The 18595-nt window shown below is 34.8% G+C and overlaps 1 protein-coding gene across 20 annotated transcripts in view; it reads right to left on the bottom strand.

Moving 5' to 3' along the window:
• Window positions 1-18595, bottom strand: part of KIF21A (kinesin family member 21A) — a 156755-nt gene that overhangs the window by 32099 nt on the left and 106061 nt on the right. For 12 of the 20 annotated variants that reach the window (XM_055359225.2, XM_004052957.4, XM_055359226.2 and 9 more), the window contains 14 exons: window positions 16657-16747; window positions 16128-16245; window positions 15529-15717; window positions 14789-14988; window positions 11713-11820; window positions 7838-7906; window positions 7519-7733; window positions 7217-7370; window positions 6840-7034; window positions 6311-6412; window positions 5367-5532; window positions 4863-4883; window positions 926-986; window positions 503-557 (listed from right to left, as the gene is read on the bottom strand). In XM_055359225.2, coding sequence (XP_055215200.1) covers window positions 503-557; window positions 926-986; window positions 4863-4883; window positions 5367-5532; window positions 6311-6412; window positions 6840-7034; window positions 7217-7370; window positions 7519-7733; window positions 7838-7906; window positions 11713-11820; window positions 14789-14988; window positions 15529-15717; window positions 16128-16245; window positions 16657-16747 — 1744 coding nt within the window. The remainder of the gene's footprint in view (window positions 1-502; window positions 558-925; window positions 987-4862; window positions 4884-5366; window positions 5533-6310; window positions 6413-6839; window positions 7035-7216; window positions 7371-7518; window positions 7734-7837; window positions 7907-11712; window positions 11821-14788; window positions 14989-15528; window positions 15718-16127; window positions 16246-16656; window positions 16748-18595) is intronic. The other 8 variants (XM_055359227.2, XM_055359233.2, XM_055359238.2 and 5 more) reach the window with 1 other exon arrangement.

Below are 18595 nucleotides of genomic sequence, written 5' to 3'. Positions count from 1 at the left end.
TTTTTTTTTTTTTTTTGAGACGGAGTCTCGCTCCGTCGCCCAGGCTGGAGTGCAGTTGCGCGATCTCGGTTCACTGCAAGCTTCACCTCCTGGGTTCAAGAGATTCTCCTGCCTCAGCCTCCCGAGTAGCTGGGACTACAGGCACCTACCACCACGCCCAGCTAATTTTTTTTTTTTTTTGTATTTTTAGTAGAGACGGGTTTTCGCCGTGTTAGTCAGGATGGTCTCCATCTCCTGACCTCCTGATCACCCGCCTTGGCCTCCCAAGTGCTGGAATTACAGGCATGAGCCACCGTATCTGGCCAGAGAAATTTTTTAATATAAATTTTTTCAGTTACCACTTAAAGGGAAATATGATTTAAAAAACTAAATAAAGAAGAGCTTTAGTAAAACCATGCCCTCTTGCTAATCTATTAAGAGTCAAATCTGAACCTATGTGTTAAATAGTGATAACAAATAATGGTGTAAAACATGTTTACCTGATACTTTTAGTTCTCCTTACCTTGTTCTTAGGTTTCACTTCACCACAAAGCTTCATGAGATCTGAAGACAGCGTGCTATATGCAAATAAATAGTTAAGCACAAGATTAAATAGAAAATTATTATAGAAAACTATAGCTCCTCTATATCAACGACTACAAAAAATTTATATGCCTATGGGAAATACAGAAAGACAATATTTAAAGTCAAAATGAATTAATTTAAAAATAATTCATTTATGTTCCTTAAATATTTCAATATTTTCATTTTAAAATTTATGATAGTTAAGCATGACTTAACTTGGTTTCTATTTACTGTTTCTAAGTGCTATTCACTAGGCCATTAGACTGAAAATTATTTGTTTTATGGTAATTGTTTGATACAAGATGAAAGTATTTAAAATATGTAAATAAGTCAACTCTATTGTTTCTAAAGGCCTTCTTACCTTCCTTCTGATCCTGGGCTGTTTAAAGGAGCATCCTCATCAGTACTATCCTCTACATTTTCTACAAAAAAATGTTTAAAATGTAAGCATTATCCCCATGTCACAGTTTGGTGACTGCAATCCATAGGCTGTAATAAACAACAGCTCAACATCTCAATATGGGCACGATGGTTTTAGTAGCTGAATCTAAATAGAAAGAATTGTAGAAAAGTATTTCTAAAAACTCTCCTTTGATTGTGTGTTCTAGAATGAGTAAAACTTGTTCAAATAGGAAAACCATGACTTTGAATGGTAAACTGTAGAAGAGTAACATCCTTCTGAATGAGATGGGTACATATGAATACTGCAGAGTCATGTACGTATCCTGTACCATCCAAACATACAAGAATCCACTGTTTAAAAATATAAAGTAAATGCTACATGAGCCTCCTTTAATGTACTGAGTCAACCAAGAATACTACATAAAGTGTAAATATAGTTGTTATACTTTATCAGTTATGCCAATGTATTTTTCCTTTTTTAATTTTTGTATTTTTGCCTACATACAGAAAGAGAGAAGGTGTGTATGAGGGTGTTCAGAAGTCACACATCAGCATGCAGCTCATTCACATGAACACAGAAGACAAAAACAATAGGCTTGCATGCAACAGCTCTGTAAACTAATACAAATAAACCACTGCTATTTCAGAACAACTGTAGTAGACTAGTGAAAAGGGAGAAGAATTAAACATATAAAACTGTTAGGAAGTCAGTAAATAAAACAGCCACAGACAGTAAACGACTTAAAATGCCAGCGAGCCCCTAACATAGGTGTAGGATTTTTTAATGTATATTTTATTATAAAAATCATTCAATAAATCTAAAGACAAAATTATGAGCAACATATACATGAAAGAAAAATATATAGGGTTCATCCCCTTTTAATTTTTAATTTTATATAATACAGGTAGGCTATGGCACCATTAGTCAATTGATTCATTTCTCTCCACAAATGTTCTCTTCCTTTCTCATTGTTCAGTAATACTTGGTATTATTACCTAAAATAGAATCATATCTAGGACTCACTCAAAGGGGTTTACTTTCTGAAGTGAAAAAAATGGTGATTCTGAAGGCAATATGTATCTCATTAGAGGGAGGCTCAAGGGCTTGCTTCACAGAAAAGATAACTGAGTTCTAAGGTACTGAATTAGTCAGTAACATAGAAAATTATGTTATAAAGAAATGACAAACCTAGCCTCTGTTTTCCATGTGTTTTAACAGCAGGCTAGGATTTGCTAGTATTTTTCTTGCACAGTGTGATGAAATTAAATGCAATGGTCACCAACTCAGGCCCTCTTCAGGACCAAGTTTGGTCTGAAGCATTATGGTTACCCGGGCAGCAGGACACACCAACAACTCACTGTTGTACTCTCAACTCTGAGAACACAACTCTAGCCCAAGGTTAGCTTCTTTTCTTATCACAGTAGCTTTAAAGCCAAAGACAAAACAAAACTCCCAAATACCCTAAAGTTAATCTATATCGTTGTAAAGTTTCATAGTCTCACTTCACTGGAAGTTAACCAAACAGTTGGATTTTTAAAAGTCTTCCTTTAAAGTTATTCTTTTAAAAAGTTTTTTATATATATAGCTTCTGTATACTAATTATATATTTAAAAATTTAATATTGCAGCCCCTGAGACCGCCGTCCTTAGAAAGGCCTGCTTGGAAAACTGGACTTTGGCTGACATCTGAAAACAGCTCTCAGAGCGTTCCCAGTCAACTGCTAGCCAATAAAAGTGGCTCACTGTGCACTAGAAACTTCGTGCAAATAATATGGCTTATGCTGAACACTTGCTTTCCTTCTGGAAGTCTAGACTGACAGAAGGTACATATGTCACCCTCCCCAGTAAAACCCTGGGGCACTGAGCATCTACGGGACTTTCCTGGATATAAACATTGCACAAATATTGCTGCGTTTTTTGTTCTGGAGAAAGAAAGCACTCTGTGTGATCTCTTATCGGAGGGAGAGAGATACGAATGCCTGGATACAGATTCCTCCAGAGTCCATCTGTGTCTTTTCCCCTTATGAACATTGATATCATAAATCTTAGTCATGAATACAACCATATGCTAAGCCCTCTGAGTCTTCTAGCAAATCTCTGATGATAGTGGTGACCTTGGGGATCCCAACACAGATATCAAAAAATAAGGATGTTCTTTAAAGGCTACAAAAGTACAACCCTGTGAGCATGGGGCGCTGGCCCTGGCTCATCCTCTACCCTTCAGTTCCATCATTCCATGTCATGAACTTGCTGCTCTGGAGCATCAACCTGTTTGTAGGCCTCAGGCACACAAAAGTGTGGCTAAATTCTGATGTCTTAGCTTTTGCTGCCCCTCTGCCTGGAGCAATTCTCTGGCCCCAATTCAACCTTGTCTTTTTCCTGGCTAACTCTTTTTCTTCACTTATGTTTTAGCTTAAATGTCATCTCCTCCAGAAAGCCTTCATTAACTCCTCCTTTCTTGTTAGGTGGTCCCACTCTGTGCTCCCATAACTCTACAGATCTCAATCATTGCCTTCACTGCAATATATCATAATCTGTTCATAGTCTCTCCTCCTCAGTAGGGCATCAAGTCCATAAGGACAAAATCAGCATCTCACTCATCTTTGAATCCCTGCATCCAGCCCAATGATTGTGATAAAACTGGAGAACAACTAAATGATTTTTAAAGCAATGTACCTATAACTTTCTAGCTTCTGTGGGTTTAAATTTCATTGTTTTCTCATCTCATGCTTTTTATTTAGCTCCTTTCACCTAGAGAGAGCCCCAGTCCCTAGGGCAAATTTCTGCCATGAGTCATAGGATACATTAGCTGAATGAGTTCCTACTCTCTGCTTCTGACCCTTCAAGCTATAGAAAATTGAAATTTGTTTGAAAGTTGGAAAACAGAGACACTGCTCATCAAATTAGCAATTTAATATTCTTCTGCACATAAAGACATCAAATAATTTATCTTTCAAGTTAAAAGACAGCATATATTTCTATGAATTGAGCCACTAAGAAGAACAAAGAGAAGGAGGAGGAGAACAAGAAGGAGGAGAAAGATGAAGAAGGGGGAGAAAGATAAAGAAGAAGAGGAGAAGGAGAGAAAGAAGGAGGAACACAATAAATTAAAGTACAATAAAAAAAAGAAGAGGAGGAGGGAAAGAAGAGGAGGACGGACTGGGGAGGAGAAGCAAGAGAGGGAGGGAGAGGAAGAGTGAGAGGGACAGAGGAAGGAGAAGGCAAAGAAACATGCTTGATAACACATGGAATGGAAAAGTGCTAGTTATAATGCCAGGTACTTGAATAGCCTGACCAATATTGTTTCAACCTGTTCAGGTAAAATCCTTTGGATAGTTTTGTTCAGTTTACAATATTTAAAAGTGTGTGCTTAAATTTACAAAAATAAAACAGATAAGTATATATATATTATATATATAATATATATATAATATATAATATATAATATATATATTATATAATATATAATATATATATTATATATATATATACACCAAAGATATATACAGAAGAAAGTTATTTATGAGGTTAAAACCATAGATGCACGTTAACAGATATATTTAAAAATTTTAACGGAACATAAATATTATGTTTTTCTATAAGGAACAGAAAGAACACAGGGGGTTTATGAAACTGGAGGCACAACTGGAACTCAGATAATAAAAGAGACAACTAACAAAAGCATACTTCTTTAAACATCTAAGGATTTTAAAATCAGGAATGTTTAATAAAAGACTTAGTGTGTTTGTGGGCATGGATACATTTCAAAAAAGATCATGCAAAAACCACTTGACCGCCAATAAAAATCTTTAAAATAAGATGTACCACAATTAGTGTACATGAACAATTAGTAATTCATGCAGCTGTAGGATACACAGAAAGCTAAACATACTTACCTAATGGTACGCTATCTAGATCTGTGTAAATAACAGCAAAAAGGAAACAAAAAGCAATACTCCAATCAAAACAGATCCAATGTTAAAAACTCCCACATAAAACAAGATTATGTACCATTTACATGTAGAATAGATGCCATAGCAAACACTTATAAATTTATTTTTAAGGCAGTGAGATACGCAGAGTAAAGTAATGAAACTTGGTTAATATTTTAAGTAATTTAGATAACCAATACGAAAACTTGATTGGTCTTCTTTGCCCATAAAAACTAATTGCTTAATAAGGTTAAGTAAGCCATTTTAAGTTGGTAACCATTTCTCGGAATGACAATAATTACCTCACCAAAATGTACACATGCAAATTAAAGAAAGAATAATTATTAAAAGCATGAGTAAATATAGCATCTATTCAGTCAAGCCATAGGGGAAAGGGATATACTATACCATGTTCAAAAAGCAAAGCTACCATGCAAATTCATTTAACTAAAATCGAGAGCAAATTACCTTGTAAAGCATGGCCTAGTAAAGCATCTAGCTCAGGATTTAATTCTGCCTTCTCTTTCAACATATGGAATAAGAGCTGGTTTTGGGTAGCACTGGTTATTTCTGTTTGTTTGAGTCGACCTTCCAGTACTTTAATTTGAGCCTCTTTCTGGGCAGCCTGAAGACCCTGAAACACAACAAAAAATTATCTTAGGTCATACGAAACAGGATCTACCACACAAAGATCTGTTATCAAACAGCAAATGAATATGATATATTGGTTTTGACATCAGATAGACCTCGAGTCATCCCAGCTCCTCCAGTAACTGGCTTAGTGATCACGTACAAGTTCACCTGTCCAAGATGTTATCTTCTGGATTCTCAGTTTCCTCATATGCAAAATGAGATCAATAATAATTACCTCTTAGCACATTGTGAAAATTAAGTGAGATGGCATAAGAACAGAAAGAGTCTAACAGTCCCAACATGGAAAAAAAAAAGTGAGTCAGAAACCATTATCACCTTCAACATTTGGGCAGGGTTTTCTTACAGGTGACAAATTAGAGCATTTACATTCAAAATAAGAGAATGATTAAATTATTTTTTCTTTTCTGATTTGCTTTTGATCTGTAAAGAATCAATGTTAAATTAGTTATGATACCAAATTTGTTTGCATGCTGAGAAATTTCTTCTAATTTTTCCTTTGTTAAAGCAAAAGGGGAATTATTTCTTCTTTAAGTTGTTTATCTGCTCTAATAAACAAACATAATGGATAACATGCTAATGAAATTGATCTAAATATTTCTCACTCTTCCTGACTCTAAAGAAAGGTAAAAGAAATACTTTCCAATTATGAATAATCTTCTTCCTTATTACAAAGCAAAGGGTTACTACAGAAAGATAAATAAAACTACAATGAATTAGTCAAAACTTAGATTTTCAGTAACAGTGTGGTTGTATCTTACCTTATTGATGCCCATTGACAGGAAGTGATCTAGCAGGTATCGGGCTTCTGTAAGGGTGCAGGCATTAATGACTGCAGTAACATCCAATGTCTCACCTTCTTCCTGTATAAAATCAGCATAATATGATGACCATTACTTTGAGCTGAAAACAGAAGGCAACAGCCTATTGTTTCACATATTTATTTCCCAGTATTGGGTTAGCTAATGAGATGCTCAGATAAGTGCAATATATGATCATTACCCCAAGAAACATAGGGTTTAGTTGAAAAGATAAGACATATTTAAGCAGTTAAGAATTCAAGGTGGGATGTAAAGATGACCCATGTGTTATATAAACAACAAATGTTATCACATAATCAGCAGAGAAATCTGAAAAGCAAGCAGGAAGTGGCATACATGTAAAACCTAAGCATTAGATTAGACCAGGAAATAGAAAATACCTTCATGTAAAAACTGAAAGTGCTTTGAACAATAAACAATACAAAAGTACTTTTCATTAAACCATTACGCTTTTTAAAAAATTACAAACCTTTGCTTCTTCCATCTGCATTATGTTGGCTTGACAATCAGAAATACTGTCATTGATGTAATCAATATTAGCAGTCAGTGACTCCATCTCTTCATTGATATTAGCCACATTTTTATCTCCCTCTCCATTCTCCTTGACTATCTTCTCCCTTCTTTTTGAAAGTTTCTCTCGTCTTTTTGTGAGTTCCTCCCGTTGCTATTGAGAAAGCAGGTTAGATTTTAAGAAATTATGTTCATTTATTTATATACAGTACCATCAAACCCTCCCACCCCCCAAAAAAAACTTGGTAAGTGTTAAATTTACCCAGGGAACAAAATTGGAAGAGTAAAATTAACAGTCAGCTAAGGGGGAGCGTATCTACTCTCTATTTTCCACACCTTGAGGAGTCTATTCATATCTGCCTCCATGTTGGAAATGGTCATCTTCTGCATGATGATGTCTGTGACCCTGCGCTCAAGGAGCTGCCACTTCATGCGAGCTGTCTTGGAAATAAACACTCGGCCAGTCAATCCTTTCCTCTGATATTTTTTCCTATAATCATATAAAACAGACAAGCTCAATTACTTATGCACTTATTTGATTGTGCACTGCCAAATAATGAGCCATTTTTTCATTTAAGTACAACATTCAGTATTAACGGCCAAGAAGATTACATGAGCAGGAACAGAATTATGTAGACCTGTTTCCATTTGTTGCCGGCATTGGTAAGGCCTGGACTCTCGCCACAGGAATTCTCATTTTCTGCTGGGCTCCTGTCCTTGATGCATCTGTTTCAACAGCAGCTGCACTGGAACCTGTGTCCTGAGCAGGGGCATCAGATGAACTCAGCTTCCGAGTAACTTTCCCAGCCACTTTATCTGACATGGGTCTTACTTGCCGACGAAGAGCTGTAACCTGAAATTGCAGCAAAGGTTGACTCATTCTCTTAGTCTATAGAAATACATCATTTATCTCAAAGTCAGAAGGTTTCTTCCAAATGGTCAGCTTGCTTACTGTACCTCTTCAGTTTTGCGACGTAGAACCACTTCTTGGTTTCTTTTTTGGGCTTCCAGAAGTCTAAGTTGATGCTATAAAATAATATTAAATAAGTGGAAATAGTAAAGTGAAAGATACAATATTTCCTATTCCTATATGAATATATTTCCCCATACCCCTGGGAACTATGAGTTCTTAGCAGAATCTGAGTCAACAACCTTGTATATATTATTACAGGTACAGCTATTTTATTCCAACAAATACAAATAAATACAGATATACCCCATCCCTTTTTGAAAAAATGAAAGGTTATCTCTGTGTTACATACTTTAATTTGATACATTTGGTGCTTACTATGTGCAAGTACTTTTCTAAATGCTTTACAAATGTTATCTTATTTAATTTTGTTAGATATTTTGTTTTAGTTGCTGTTTGAGGTACAAACAGGAAGAAACAAAGCTTAGAATATTTTCAATAGAGTCATCTTATAATATATACAATAATTATAAACTGTTGTAGACATAGGAGGAATATATATTAATTTGATTAGTACTTATAATAACTATGGATCTTATGATGGATAAAGTAAATGGACAATAAAATATGTCTGCATTGACTATTAATTTGTTTCTAGTTGCTCTCAAAATAAAGATGACTAATTAGCATTACTTCAAGCCATTCTACAGGCATATAATTTAAGAAAAAATTTTGGACTTAAAAAGAACTCAGAGGCCAGGAGTGGTGGCTCATGCCTGTAATCCCAGCACTTTGGGAGGTCGAGGTGGGAGAATCACTTCAGGTCAGGAGTTCGAGACCAGCCTGGCCAACATGGCAAAACCCTGTCTCTACTAAAAATACAAAATTAGCCAGGCATGGTGGCACGTGCCTCCAATCTCAGCTACTCGGGAGGCTGAGGTGGGAGAATCGCTTGAACCCAGGAGGCAGAGGATGCAGTGAGCCAAGACTGTGCCACTGCACACCAGCCTGGAGGACACAGTGAGACTCCATCTCAAAAAAAAAAAAAAAAAAAAAAGGAAGAAAGAAAGAAAGAAAAGAAAACAAAAGAAAAAAGAAAGAACTTAGGTCTTAATTCCAGTTCTATCATTTATTCAATTCTGTGATCTTGGACAAAGTTTAAGAATGACAGTTCACTACAAACTTCCTTTCTAGTACTTAAATTCTGTTATTTAACAAATAATCACTTGTGTTTTGCATTCAAATTCAAACAGATCATTCATTTTATGTTTATGGATATTTCTGTCTCATCAGATGGGAATTCCTTGAGAAAATGACTTTATCTTATCACAGCCATATATTAATTGCCTACCACAATGACTGATATAAAAGCAAAATTAATGTTTTTTAATTAATGAATTATCAGAAATTAAAATTATCATATAGTTTCAAACTTGTTACATTAAATTTCTTCCTATTAAAAACCAAATCTCAAGCTCATTCATATTTTTATATGGTATGTAAATGTCACCCTGAACTTTCTAAGGGTTCAAAGATGAATATAACAAGGAACAATTTTAAAAGGAGGTCAATATGTACACAAGGCAACAAATAAAAGGGAGAGGGAGTATGAATGTTAGCTTTATATGTGACTAGCCAGCATTGTGTCTTTATAATAGAATATAGGCATCATATGTTATGGAAAAGATTCAAAAAGTTCATCCCAGGAGTTCAGTATTGATCTCCCTATATCTTATATGAATCAGTAATAAAGAAATAGGTAGCATACACTGTAAAGAAATTATTCCCATTGTTCAAAGGTTTTCATTAAATATAAAATAAACAGCCAAAAAATGGAAAGAACCCAAATGTCTATCAACTGATGAATGGACAAACAAAACATATTCTATCTATATAACCATAAAAAAAGAATGAAGTGCTGATACATGTTATAACATGGCTGAACCTTGAAAACATCGTGTTAAATAAAAGAAGCCAGACACAGCTGGGTGCAGTGGCTCACACCTTTGGGAGGCCGAAGCGGGGTGGATCACTTGAGGTCAGGAGTTCGACACCAGCCTGGCCAACGTGGTGAAAACCCATCTCTACTAAAAATACAAAAATTAGCCAGGTGTGGTGGTGCATGCCTGTAGTCCCAGCTGCTCAGGAGGCTGAGGCAGGAGAATGGCTTGAACCTGGGAGGCGGAGGTTAGAGTGAGCCAAGATCACGCACTGCACTCCAGCCTGGGCGACAAAGTAAGACTCTGTCTCAAAAAAAAAAAAGCAAGACACAAAAGGCCACATCTGGTATGATTCAATTTATATGCAATGTCCACAGGGACAAAATGTAGATTAGTGGCTGCCAGGGGCCGGGGCAATGGTGAGTGACTACCAATGGGTATAACGTATATTCCTGGAGCAATGAAAATTTTCTGTAATTAGATAGTGGTGATCATTGCACACTTTTCTGAATATACTAAAAACATGAATTGTACACTTTAAAAGGTAAATTTTAGGATAAGTTAATTATATCTCAACTTTTAAAACAATAACAAAAAAAAGAATAGGCAATATGTTAGAATGTGCTTCTACTTGATTTCAGTAGGAACAAATCGATAGACACAATTTTAAATGTCCAGGAATTAACTGTGACAAATACACTGATTATTAAAATACACTGACATTGTAGGAGAAAAAAAAGAAATAAACATAACCAAAATAGGGGAGTCATCTGGACAAAATATCCGCTATCCACTTTTCTACCTCACTACCCCCCTTTTCTCTATCCCCTTTCCTCTTTACATCCCAAAATAAATTTCCATTTTCTAAAATATGCTTTATGCTCGTATTTTTCCAGGGAGGATTTAGGAAAAGTTGAGCAAGTAAAAAGGAATAATGGCTGAAACCTAACCAATAATAAGGGAAAAAGTGATGGCCTCTTCTTTTTCAAAGAGGCAGTCTTGCTGTGTTGTTGTTCAGACTAGTCTAGAACTCCTGGGCTCAAGTAATCCTCCGGCCTCAGTCTCTCAAAGTGCTGGCTGGGATTACAAGCATGAGCCACTGCACGCAGCTTCTTCTTTTAAGAAAAAAAAAATCATAACTATAATTTTTCACCTAAAAGAAATAATCACATTGGCAAAATTTTGGAAAGAAGAAGAAAAAAATCAACCATAACTTATAACCCTAACACAACTACAATTAGCACGTTGAGATGTATTCTTTGAATTTTCCTTCATTGAAATCAAGCATACATTTATTTGTAAAATGACCATGCTTTACACTTAATGCTTGGTCATTTTTCAGATAAGTATACAGTTTCAAAATATAAATGGAATGTACCATAATTTCTTTAACCATTCCTCCTACTGTCAGGGATCTTGGTTGTTTTTACTTTTTTCACAATTACAAAGAATCCTACAGTGAAGATTTTGATGCATAGTGTTTTTACTTATTTTACATTATTTTCTTCATCTAAATTCATGGAAGTAGAATCTTGAGTCAAAGGATACAAAAATTTTGATAGTCCTTAGAAAAGCCTCTTCTAATAAGGGCTGGTTGTTAACTCTAGGATTATTTATAAGTACCTCTAGTGATAAAACATTCTTCAGAACCATCCTAAACTTGCTATCTTATATAATACTGCAACTAGTTCCTTGGTCATCCTAGAGATAACCAGTCATTCTTGCCATTTACTTCTATGTCATCATCTGGAAAATAAGCCTCAAATAAAATATATAATATTACAGTGTTTTTTATGAACTCTTATACTGAATTACCATAATCCACATACTGTAATAAATGACATTTTATAAAGTGTATGCTTATCTATTGTCCTTAACCTGCAATTAGTAGTTACGGTTACCAGAAATTTTTCCTCCATTTATTAAACAATCTTTTTCAATGTACAATTTTCTTATATAACTGAGAGTTAAAATCCACTTACATCTCTTTTACGTTGATCCTTTTTCAACTGAGCAATCTCTCTGTTTCTTCTAGACTCAGTCAGTCTGGCTTTCTCTTGTTCTTCTTTCATTTGTTTCATTAGGCGAACCTAATCAATTAGGTATATACATCTATTGAAATTACTCTGTCACAACATTCATTAAATCAACCACATATATGGAAGTAAGTTCTTAGAATTCTGAATACTTAACATGGAAACATGCAGTTTTGCTGCACGTTTAAAGTGGGCAATTCTTATTTCTGTGGGATTCATATATTTCTATTTCTAATACATTTTTATTAAATTGCTTAGTATTCTATGCTTTTTGTATTCAATATTCAGTTGTTCTGCAACTTGAAATCTTGATACTTAGCTTACTATCAGTAGCTGTGTGACCTTGATCGAATTACTTTACCTCTCTAGGCTTTGGTTTGCTCATCTATAAAATGGAAATAATATTTCCACAGCATTGGATTTTTGTGAGAATTCAACCAGTTAACACCCACACAGCGTTTTAACAGTACCTGGTACTTGAATTCTCAACAACTTAATAAGCACTTAATAATTTTAGCTACTGTTGTTATCAGCAACTACACAACATAATAATCAAATGACAGTTATGTGCCTCATAACATTTAACTCAACAATGAACCACACTTAAGACAGTGGTTTCATAAGATTATAGTGGAGCTAAAAAATTCCTATTGCCTAGTGATGTAATAATGTCATAACATCACATTACGAAGCACTACACCCGTTTGCAGTAGTGCTGGTATAAACAACCCTACTGTGCTGCTAGTCATATTAAGTATAGTCCACACAATTACGTATAGTCCATAATACCTGATAAGGATAATAAATGACTATGCTATTGGTTTATGTATTTACTATACTATACTTTTTATAGATATTTTGGACTTATAAAAAAAAAGTTAACTATAAAGCAGCCTCAGGCAAGCCCTTGAGAAGATATTTAAGAAGAAGGCATTGTTATCATAGGAGATGACAGCTCCATGTGTGTTAATGCTCCGGAAGGCCTTCCAGTGAGACAAGATGGGGAGGTGAAGACGGTGATATTGATGATCCTCACTCTGCATAGGCCTAGGCTATTGTACGTGTTTGTGTTTTAGTTTTAACAAAAAAGCTTAAAAAGTAAAAAATATAAAAATTTAAAATAGATAAAAGCTTACAGAATGATGATATAAAGAAAAAATATTTTTGTACGGCTATACAGTGCATTTGTGTTTTAAACTGTGATATTTCAAAAGAGTCAAAAAGTTTTTTAACTTAAAATATTTATAAAATAAAAAAATTACAGTAAGCCAAGGTTAATTTATCACTGAGGAGAGTTTTTAAAATAAATTTAGTGTAGCTTAAGTGTGTAGAGTATTGATAAAGTCCACAGCAGTGTATAGCTATGTCCTAGGACTTCACGTTCATTCACCATTCACTCACTGACTCACACAGAGCAACTTACAGTCCTGCAAACTCCCTTCATGGTAAGTGCATACCTTACAGGCATACCTTGGAGACCTTGCAGGTTTGGTTCCAGAGCACCGCAAAAAGGTGAATATCACATTAAAGCAAGTCACACAAATTTATTTGGTTTCCCAGCACATATAAAGTTATGTTTATATTATACAGTAGTCTATTAGGTGTGCAATAGCATCATGTCTAAAAAAATAATGTGCATGCCTTAATCAAAAAACTTAATTGTTTAAAAAAACATGCTGACAGAGACATGAAGTGAGCAAATGCTGTTGGAAAAATAGTGCCAACAGATATCCTCAAGGCAGGGTTGCCACAAACATTCAATTTGTAAAAAATGCAATATCTGCAAAGGGTAATAAGGCAAATCACAGTAAAATCAGGAATGCCTGTAAAAGTATACAATTTTTGGCTGGGCACAGTGGCTCATGCCTTTAATCCCAGCACTTTGGGGGGTCGAGGTAAGTGGATCAGCTGAGGTCAGGAGTTTGAGACCAGCCTGACCAGTATGGTGAAACCCTGTCTCTACTAAAAATACAGCTGGGCATGGTGGTGTGCACCTATAGTCCCAGCTACTGGGGAGGCTGAGAAAGGAAAACTGCTTGAACCTGGGAGGTGGGCAACAGAGTGAGACTCCCTCTCAAAAAAAAAAAAAAAAAAAAAAAAAAAGTGTACCATTTTTTATCTTTTTTACTGTATTTTTTACAATACCTTTTCTATGTTTAGATATGTTTAGATACACAAATATTTAGCATTGTGTTAAAATTGCCTAGAGTATTCAGCATAGTAACATGCTGTACAGGTTTGTAGCCTAGGAGCAACAGGCTGTACCACATAGCCTAGGTGTGTAGTAGGCTATACCATCGTGGTTTGTATAAGTACACTCCATGATGTTTGCACAATAATGAAATCACCTAAAAATGCATTTCTCAGAATGTACCATCATTAAGCAATGCATGATTATACTTTCTAAATCACTTCCATATTTGCTATTTTATTGCTATTTTAAGAAAACTACACTGACTTTCATGAAAGATGTAAAGAATAATTAATCCCACAACAAAAACAGATAACAGATCAGGATTTGCACACTCTCTTTGGACAGGGGAAGAAAATTAGTGCTTCTCTAAGTATAGGAATGATAAACACTAAATTTAAGACAGTTATTAGCTATTGGAGAATGGGGAATATGATCAGGAAGAGATAAACAGAAGGCTTACTGTATATCTGTAATGCTTAATATTTTAAACTAGACTGTGGATACAGTGTTTGTTATTATGTATGCTTTCTTGCATATTTGAAGTATTTTATACTTTTGTTAAGCTTGCATAAGAGTTTTAAGAGAAGAAATACCTATCAATGTCTAAAAAGCCCTGATGAGCACATGATTTTCAGCTACTCTGAAGAAAGGCTTTGATGAGGAATGACAATCAGAAACAACTTCTAATTGCCAAAGGAAAGTACATCATTTGTAAGATTGGGTTACCTTTATTGAATATGGAAAGAACCACAATAGTTGTTTATTTTTTGTCCCAAATGACAAAATCATACTGAACATCAAACGTTAATGGAAAAAAATAATCAATACCTTTGTTTTTTTCATTTCCATCACATCCTGCTGCAATTTCTTCAATTGCTTTTCATACTGAGACTGATTTTTAAGCAACCTTGCGTGTTCTTTTTGAGCTGCTTGAAGTCTCTGCAGTTCTTTGTTCATGGCTTGGAGTTTCTTTTCATATTCAGACCTAACTTTTTTTGCTTTTTCTTCTGAGTAAGATTCTACCGAGCCTAAATGACCAGAGGACATTTTTATATGTTTTTTTGTGAGACACGGATTTTTATTTCACAGATTTACAGTCCATATCCTAAGAGAAGAGCTACTTCCCAAACACCCACATCTCAGAAGACTAGGGTGTCTTTCAATCATTCTCTCTTTTATTATCTACTCTTAACCTGTTTAATGATTATTGAAGCTTATTTATTAATATGTTATGTTAAAATGTCCCCAACATAAATCAAAACATTAAAACAACCATAAATTTGTATAAAGTAAGTAAACAGCCTAGGCAGATATCGGTATGAAAAAACAAAACAAATAACAATATTTAACATTATGAGACAAATTAACATATAATGTGGCCAAAAAGTATTTACAAGCTACATATAACTTTTAAATAAAAGGCACAAACTTTGACTTGCAAAAACAAAACAAATAAATAACAAAAAAGGGTTTAATATGGCTTCTATTTTTTTCTTCTAAAGGAAAAGATAAAAACCCATTTTGAAGATTTAGCTTGAACTTTCATTTGAATTAAATATAATTCTTACCTAAGTTTTGAAGCACCTGGTCTCTTTCAAGCTGAGTATCCCGAATTTTATGTTGCAGCATCATTAGCTTCTCTTCATACTGCTTTTTCAGAGTCTGCAGTCTTTTCTGGCTGTTTTCTAGTTCATCAATCAGCTTTTGCTTAATTGCAATTTCACAAGTAATGTTTGCCAAGTCTGCTTGATAATTGGCTATTTATAAAAGAAGAAAATAAAAATCCTGGTGCTAGGCCAAAATATCAGAATTCTAGCTTTCAAGCAAGACCATAAAAACCATCAACTAGGTATTTTTATTCACTTAGTAGTTATTAGAAAAATTTCCTGGAAAAACCACAACCAAAAGGTGAATGAGATAAAGAGTGTTCATTTTGGTCAAGGACAATGCTATTTGTATTAGGTAAGAATGGAAATCACACAATGACTAAATCCAGTAAGAGAAGTAACTCATTTGTTTAGCACATAAGCCTTGGAAGGCAAATGTAGGTCAGTGGTCACAGAAGTTGCTTTCATCAAGTATGAAATAGAGAATGTTAAGAGTTTTCTGTCATGGTTTAAACGACTTCCCAAAATGAATTTTTGCCCTTATACCAAAGGGCAAGTACCTTTTTCATCTGATTCAGAATCTGATTCATCAGAACTTTCACCCCCATCAATGTCATCTTCCTCCTCCTCCTCCTCCTCTTCTTCATCCTCATGATCACTCACTTCTTGACTTTCTTCCTAAAATGTGATTTGTAAAAATTAATAGCACAATATTGGCAAAACAAACTGACTTCCTCATTGAGAGAGGCTGCTGGAGTACAAAGTACGGAAACATAAAAAAATTCACTTTTCATCAGTATAAAAATGTTAAGGTTATTACAGAGTAATTTTGTCTTAAATCAAAAAGTATTTCATCTCTCACAGTATTCTACCCCTGACTCCCCAACACAATGCTTTCACAATACATAAGATTGAGAGTTGTCAATATTTTATAGCTTGTATCTCTGAAGAAACATCTTCAAAGAAATAGATTAAACAGAATGCATCATAAGCAGTTCACTTTTCTACAAGTAAGTTAGTAAGTTATCATCAACCAAGAACAACCAAACCTGGTGACTAAAACTGACAAGTTCATTCTTTCATACTTACCACTTCTAATTCATTGTTTTCTCTTTCCGAAACACCCTTTTCTTCTTTCTTCTCTTGGTCAGTGTCTGTATTATCCTCTTTACCAGCCACACTAAAAAAAGGAACATAAGGGTATGGTGTTAAAATAGAAAGGAAAATTATTCACTTTTTTTCCCTCAGATTTTTAGAAGCCATCAATGATTTGTGAAAACAAACTTTAAATGTTGGTCACTTAACTGAGCAAAGCTATTCTATCTGATGCTTCAGAGAAAAATGGAAATTGCCAATCAATCAACAGTGTAATGATTTATATCACTGGAGAAAAGCTTATTTTCAGAAAACACTGAGGAATAGATTATGCCCGAAAGCACGAGACCTCGACACCCCTAAGAACTAGTCACAGTAGCAGCCAATTAACTAGAATGTAAGGCAATTTAAATTCAAAAGAAATCAAACATTTTTGTTTTCTCATCTGAAAACAAAAAAACTTCTCTCATATAAATACAAAGATATAAAAACTACATTTTCACTGATGTCCTAATACATTTAAGAGTAAATTTAAAGTTCCAGTTTAAATCTGCCCACAGTAAGCTTGTCTACACTAGCTATATCCATCAGTATTTTCAGGTCTCCTTCAGGTAGTGGCACAGGCTCTTTTTTCTTAGGCTGCCCGTACAGCACAAGGCTACTTCTCATTATGGTCTCACACAATGTGTCTTTGCATACCAAAAACTGTCTAATGTTCAGGCTGCCCTTTGATTGAATAGAAAATTTCAGGGTCTGCCGCAAGATTCACCTTATAATTGGAAGCTCTCCTCTTAAGTTACCTAGTACCTACAGCCATAACTACACACATACCAGGGAATGATTATAGCTAAATTAATTCAGCCCTGGTGGCCCTGAGGAAAAGAGAGAAGTTTCGTATACCCAAATAACTCTAATCCTTTGTGGGTTTAGCAATCAACTATGCACAGAAATTACACTACTGATCACTAGACTCACATATTTAATTAAGCTAAACAACATTAAGTGAACTTTAAATGAATCTATATATGAACTATTTCCTTTTGTGCTACAGTAGCATTTTAAAATCATTAAAAAGCACTTTGAGAGGCTGAGGCGGGCAGATCACGAGGTCAGGCATTCAAGTCCAGCCTGGCCAACATAGTGAAACCCCGTCTCTACTAAAAATACAAAACAGCCTGGCATAGTGACGCACACTTGTAATCCCAGCTACTAAGGAGGCTGGGGCAGGAGAATCGCTTGAACCCGGGAGGTAGAGGTTGCAGTAAGGCAAGATCGCGCCACTGCACTCTAGCCCGGGCAACAGAGCGAGACTCTGTCTCAAAAATAAATAAATTAATTAATTACAATAAATTTAAAAAATAAATAAATAGAATACTCAAATAATGCAATATTCTAAAAGTAAAATTCCTCTAGAAAAAAAACTTTACAACTTTATCAGAATAGCTTAATAACAGCTATCATGTTTTCATATATTCTTCTATATTAAATAATTTCCCTAATACATGGATTGATTTTTAGCTTCTAGGCTAAAAACTTAATCTCATTTAGGCCCTATTATAACTATAACTTTAATGATTAACTCTAGGTTTCTATTCTCAGAGATATTTTTCTACTGAGCACTATGAATATAAATACTTTTCCCTTGTAAGGACTTTTCAGAGTTTGTCATTTATGTTTATGTTATTATTTATTTAGTGTCTGTATTTCTCACTAGGCAGTCAGCTTCCTAAGGGAAGGGATCGTGTCTGTTTGCCTCCACATTACATCCCTAGTACCCAGGTCCTGGCACGTAATGAATGTGAAGTAAGTGTTTGTTAAATAAACCAATCCCTGTGACTATGCATGAGCACCTCTGTTTGAACATGCCTATGTGTCTCATGCACTAGCTCGGTTGGAGCAGAATGGTACAGTTTCAAAGATGCATAAAGATGCA

This window comes from Gorilla gorilla, chromosome 10 (assembly GCF_029281585.2).
Source record: "Gorilla gorilla gorilla isolate KB3781 chromosome 10, NHGRI_mGorGor1-v2.1_pri, whole genome shotgun sequence".
Lineage (NCBI taxonomy): Eukaryota > Metazoa > Chordata > Mammalia > Primates > Hominidae > Gorilla > Gorilla gorilla.
This window is presented reverse-complemented; position numbering and strand designations above follow the sequence as displayed.